The sequence below is a fragment of the Apaloderma vittatum genome, unplaced genomic scaffold (genome assembly GCF_000703405.1).
Source record: "Apaloderma vittatum isolate BGI_N311 unplaced genomic scaffold, ASM70340v1 Scaffold43657, whole genome shotgun sequence".
NCBI lineage: Eukaryota > Metazoa > Chordata > Aves > Trogoniformes > Trogonidae > Apaloderma > Apaloderma vittatum.
The window spans coordinates 8756-14909 of NW_009725341.1; the positions used below are offsets into that span (position 1 = coordinate 8756).

At 44.2% G+C, this 6154-nt stretch overlaps 1 protein-coding gene across 1 annotated transcript; it reads right to left on the reverse strand.

The window, feature by feature from the left end:
• Positions 1-432: 432 nt before the first annotated feature.
• On the reverse strand, positions 433-1125 carry LOC104268669 (zinc finger CCHC domain-containing protein 7-like). The gene has a single exon (XM_009872846.1). The coding sequence runs from the start codon at positions 1123-1125 to the stop codon at positions 433-435; it is 693 nt and encodes a 230-aa protein (XP_009871148.1).
• Between the last annotated feature and the right edge of the window lie 5029 nt (positions 1126-6154).

Below are 6154 nucleotides of genomic sequence, written 5' to 3' on the forward strand. Positions count from 1 at the left end.
TATCTCTGACTTTATTTACGTCTTTACTCGTCAAACCATTTTGGGTTTGGATTTTTTCCTACTTTATTTACAATAAGAAACTGTGGTATTCCTTCTTTATTACATCCCTCTTTCTCTCTGACCCCACTCCCCGTAACTTCTTATATACTCTTAGGAATACTAAGTTCACAGGAAAGCTGGAAAGTTCATAGCAAGAATCACTCTATTACTTCTAAATTTCTACCAGCAAAAACGTCTTTCCATATGCAACACAACTGAAATAATAGCATGGAATTGGTATAAATAAAGAGATGCCTCTATCATCGTAGTTTTGCACCCATTACGCACTCCAATTTGCTTTCGGTTTATCTTTCTCCTCAAATACTGACAGCACTATCACTGCAGACAAATCCTCCCACATGCAGAAGAACAAACAAAAGATTTTAAAAAGCACTAACCTTCGCTGACAGGAGTTGCACAGCCCTCAAGGTTCAACATTATATCTTCATCTCTGTCATCTGCACCGGCTCCCAAAAGCATCCAACTCTCGACATTATCGCTTTCAGATATCAAACTCTCCTCATCGGAGCTATCATCTATTACCAGCACATCTTGGATGGCAAGAGCTCCAGGAGAACTGACTGGGTGAAGCTTCCCACGACCGCTTTTTCTTCGCCTTGAAATATCTGTGCCTGACCCATCAGGATTCAGGATATTACATCCAGCAGCTCCAGCTTGGTTTGGTGTGGAAGATCCTGGGTGGTTGTGCATTCTACCTTGAGCTAAAGAGCCTGATGACTTCTTTGCTTTGCTTTTGTAAACACTGTCTTCATCTGGTGTATCAGACAAGACGATGATCTCAGAGTCATCTGAAATCCGAGTACCACGATCACTGGATTCAGCGATTTTCTTGCCTTCATACTGTTTCTCCGTTAGAACTGAGCTATGATCCGTCAGTCCTGTGACATCAGCTTCCTCATTCATTTCCAGCGTGCTGATTTCCCCAAGATTTTGGGAATAGTGGATCTGGCTGTAGAGGTGAAATTCTACCTCACTATCAACACTCTGCTCACTGGATGACTCCTCATGATAAAGTTCATCTTCACACAGTTCAGTATCTTCGGTGTATTCGTATCCAACAAACATTCTGGAAAGCCCGTAGTCATTATCTACAAAGAAAAAAGAAAAGTTTTTATCAGAATAGTCATGAACGTATGTCCAAAATGATCTTTCAAACTAAACCTTTGGTCTTTCTGAAACTGCCAAGGTTAGCCATAGAGGTCTGTGCACAGAAGATAAAACTGAGTAGACTTAACAGCTACAACAATCAATGCTGAAATCTGTAATAACAAAAGCTACTTAAGTGTGCATCTGCTTTAATTCTAACTACTTCTTTAACCTCAACTGCTTTGGCTTCTGAAAGCTGCACTTAATGTGCTCTTCAGCTTCCACAGCTCCTCTCCATCTTGCGTTCAAAACCAGGGTACATGCATGGATCAAGAGCCAGATTAGTGTCTGAATCCAAGTTTTCATTGTTACATTTTTTTGATTGTTACTTCTTTTACTAGCATACCTGAAAGGGTACATTCAGGAAGGAACATTCAGCAGTCTTTGTCAGAAGTCACTTGGAGCCTATCTACACCTGGGCTGCACTTGAATAGGCACTTCAGTTTAAGCCTATGATGAGAAGGCACAAGAAGCACCCAGACACACTTTGCACAAGCTCAGGTCCAAAGGCAGCATTAAAAAAAAAATAAAAATAAGTAAAGGCAGCATACAAACCTGCAGCCTTTATACAAACCAGCTCATCACACAGCAGGTTTGCAAAAAATGACCTGGGGATCGGACAAGTTGACCATAAGCAACTATATTTCTGTGACAAAAAAAACCATCCTGGGTTCCTGAAGGACATCAGCAGCAGCATGAGGGAAGTTATCCTTTTGGTTTAGCCAGAGCTCACGTGACCAGCAGGAGAAGCCCAGGCCCTACAGTACTAGAAAATATGAACTTACTGGAGTGTGTGTGGTGAAGGGCCACTAAAACGTTTAAGGGATTGGAGCATCTGTCATATGAAACCAGGCTGGGAGCTCAAGAAGAGGCAGCTCAGGGGGATCTTGTCAACTCATATCATTACCTGATGGGGGGGAGTAAGGAAGACAGAGCCAGGTTCTTCTGAGTCGTGTCCAGCAACATGACAAGAGGCAACACACACAAATAAAAATAAAATACAGGAAATTCCACTTAAATGTAAGAAAAACCCCTATTTTACTCTGCTGTCCAGACAGACTGTGGACCCTCCACCCTTGAAGGTGTTCAAAACTGGGCTCAACATGGCCCTGGGCAAACTGCTTGTCCCACCTTGAGCTAAAGAGACTCAATTCTGTTCAGTGATTTTATTTTACAGCCCAGGTGACAGCGTGTGTGTGCAGGCAGTGCTGCTGCTGGCAGGGGTGACGCTGGTGGTGACGGTCACTGCCAGGGCTGGGGTGCCCAAAGGCTCTGGCTGGTGCCTGCTCCTGGGGTGACAGAGGCCACGCTGGGTCATGTGTAACATCTTGGGGTGCCGGGGAGGGAAAGGGTCACGAGGAAGTGAAAGGTGGCACCTGCAGGGAGGAGGGGACAGGGCAGGTGACCCAAATCTGACCGACAGAGTATTCCAGCCCACACAGGTCACACTCAGCATAAAACTGAGGGGTCACAGGGGTTAAGCACTGCAATAAGTTGGCATCCGAGGAGGACTGCATCTGACGTTCTGCCCTCAATCCCTACTCCGGGTTCCCAAGTCCCATCCCTGAGCCCAGTTCCCCTCTGCTGTGGAGTCAGTCAGGGACATCCCTGGTGCCTGCTCTGCAGCATCAATGATCATTCATCGAGGGAGTTTCAATACTGATTTTGTATGTATTTAATTATTTTCATTAGTTTATTAGTACTATCATCGTTTATTACAGCTGGTTTAGCTGTTTAGTCTTTTCTAATCTGCAAGTCTCTGTCTCACTCCCTTTCCCTTTGGGGAGGGAGAGGGGTTATTAGAGAGCATCTGTCAGCATTCAGTGGCCAGCCTAGCCCTAACCTTCGATGTTACCCTGCTTTTAGGCAAGGGGGTTAGAGGAGTTAATTGCCAGAGGTTCCTCCCAGCCTCAACTATCCTGTGAGCCCAACCCAAAGGTGAGTGTCCCTAGAGTTCTCTACCTGCTCCTGAGTGAGACAGGAAATCCAGATGCTCTAAAGTTACTTTGCCTAACTCGCAAGATATCTCATTTCATTTACGTGACCACATCATGCAAGGAGGAAAGGGAATACCTTCTCTGAAAAATCTGCCTTCATTTCTTGTTACAGTTACTCCTAGGGAAGGCAACAAGGTTTTTTTAGACATGAAAACTGTCAGATGGATTTCAGGGGTTTTTAATGGTAGAAAGAAGTAGCACGGTACTGTTTAAATTCACATACTGATAATACACAAACACAAAAACTTAGATTCAGTAGCTTTGCACAGAAGTTATTTGTGCGATTCTGGTATTTAAAGAACCCAAAGGCTCTGATTGTGACAACTTTCTGATCATTGTAGATCTGACCTTGTTTGTATTCCTGCTATACCAGAAGTCAAACTAAAGAGAAAAACACTTTTTCCGAAACTAAAAAATAAACAAAAGCAAAACCACATAAAACATGAGCGCGCAAGCAGGAAAATACAATGCTTACGGACAATCCATACCTTGTACTCTTTTCTGTTTACACTTCATGTACACCAGTAAACATCATTCTATCTCACCGGCACAGCTAAAGAAGTCACTTTGGTCATCACCAGCTGAGATCACATCCAAAGACATCAGGACCCTACTCATCCACGCACATGCTCAGCTCCACCATCTCCTAATACACGCCGGCTGGTTTCTATCCTACAGATACAGTCCTAAAACTTAACAAATGGAGGTTCTGGGATATGTTTGAAAAGTTCTCCTATCCGCAAGACAATAAGAACCTTCTGGAAACTTTTACACCTGCCAATCAGAGCTCTGTTTAGCAGCATGATGCATGCTGAGGATAACATGGATATATCTGCATCTGCTAGATTCTGCCTCTGTCATCTGTGTTCTCAGATAAATACTTTACCTATCCTACCAAATAAAATATGAAAGAACAAGGTCAGAACTCAGTGGAAACAGTATTTGAGTTATGATGCTGCAGAGAGATGAAAAACTAAACACTGTCCACTGGAACAGTAGTAGGCAGTAAAAAAATAAGACAGAAAAGCACCTGACAGATCAAGTGAAGTATCCATACTTAAACATTTCACTCAACCTTCCGTGGGGTCATCCTTTCAAAGCAGTTCAAAACTATTGTCAGCCACGGGGTGAGAATAAAAGTAGGACTGGCTTGAATCAAGCATATTCACAATATTAATCTGTAGTTACAGGACATGTAAAAAGAGACCTTCAGTAATGTAGGAAATGAAAGAATCCCCCCTGAAGCATGGCGCAATTTTAGCGATAGTTGAAAAGCCAACTTAATTCAAGCACTCTCTCATTCCCATTCCGTCACCTGCTGGATGAAGTCACACAAAGCACAAGACCATCGCTGAAGACAGGCAGCTAAGCATGGCTGCTGGACCATGAGTGTCATGGAGCCGCCTCATGGATGAATCATAACGAAGACAGGAGTAAGAAGTAGCAGCACCGCACTACACTTACTTGGATCCATCCTTTGCAGCAGCTCAAGTCACACAGCGGCTCCTCCTCTGAGTCCACACGTGGCTAAAGCAAAGAAGGGCTCTTCCTCTGGCTCAGTGTGTCAGCCAGGCCACTGCGGAATGAGAAACAGCAGGTCACAACGCAGTCTGAAAACACCTAGTTCCACCATCCTCAAACTCAGGCAGCAGCTACACTCCACCCCTTCATCACAGAGTGAGAAACACCTGAGAAACACCTGTTTCAGGTGTTTGGCATCAAAGCAGACAAAAACACTGGAAAGGGAGGAGGAGCTCAGCAGACAGCCGTTTGGTGTTTTTCGGATTGTCTCTTACTGTAGCAAGAGACACTTCCCTTACAGTATTCACACCGATGCTCGGAGGAAGACAGATCTGGCTGCCAGTCTTCAGCAGTCCAGATTTCCTTTCACCAGTGAAAGGTTCAGACTACAGGCAATCATTCTTTTTGCTACCAGCTAGACTACGATGAAGACATCCCTCATGTCAGAGTGCAAAAATCTCATTAAAAATAACCAGTTCTGCACAGACGTGCTGATTTGATAGGTAATACAGGCTGCAGAAAGCGTAACACATTGACACATCGTAATTTGGAACTGACCTGTCTTAATTTTTCAAAAAAAGCACGGAACTTCAAAGCCCAGGCCAGAGGGCAACTGTACCCACTCATCTAGATGAATCTCACTCCCACCCAACCCAGAGCACAACTTTCCTCAACAGCATCCACTGCCCTTCCATGACACTCCAAGCAGGAACAGTTCAGGGGACAGGCTACTGACTCCAAAGCAAAATGTAGAAGTCACAGCACTCTGAATCGTTTTTAACCATTTCCAAACAAAGCTCCAGACAGCTACAGTGAGAAAGGACAGACCACTTTCCCACATCATTTACAAAGACTGCTTGTTTTTTGCTTGCCAGCAAAAACGAACATCCCCTGCTTAATAAAGTAAGAGAAGCTGGCAGCAGCACAGCATGGTCAGAGCGGAAGTGCTGAGGGACACTTGCAGGCAGGGGGAAGAGCACAAACAAGTTAATCAGTGCACTCATAGCAATTTTCAAGTTGCCTGCAGACAGCTTCCTCAGCCAAAATGTGGCACACAGGTGTGAGATCAGTACAGAAGGGGCTTTACACAAGGGCCAGTAGGGCACCCAGGCCACTCCCGCTTCACGTGCCTTATTTCTCCCTACCAACTCCTCCTCCCCTCTGCTTAACTTCACTACTGCTGCTGCTTTTACTTTTTCAGCTCCTAAAATCTTTCAGTGCTCACACAGCAACCTCTTCCTCTCTCCTTCCTGCCATTTGAAATACACATTCTGCTTAACTGCAAATACTGAGATTTCTTAAAATCCTCTCAAACAAAATGCTGACCGAAAAAAGATTCCTGTCTTGTTCTTTACAATATGACTTTTCACAGAACTGTACTATTCCTACTGCAAACCACCAGCAAATTCCAGGTATTTTCTTGTTTATTG

Excerpts from the sequence above, each read along its gene's own strand:
- LOC104268669 (XM_009872846.1), bottom strand. The coding sequence starts at position 1,125 with ATGTTTGTTGGATACGAATACACCGAAGATACTGAACTGTGTGAAGAT.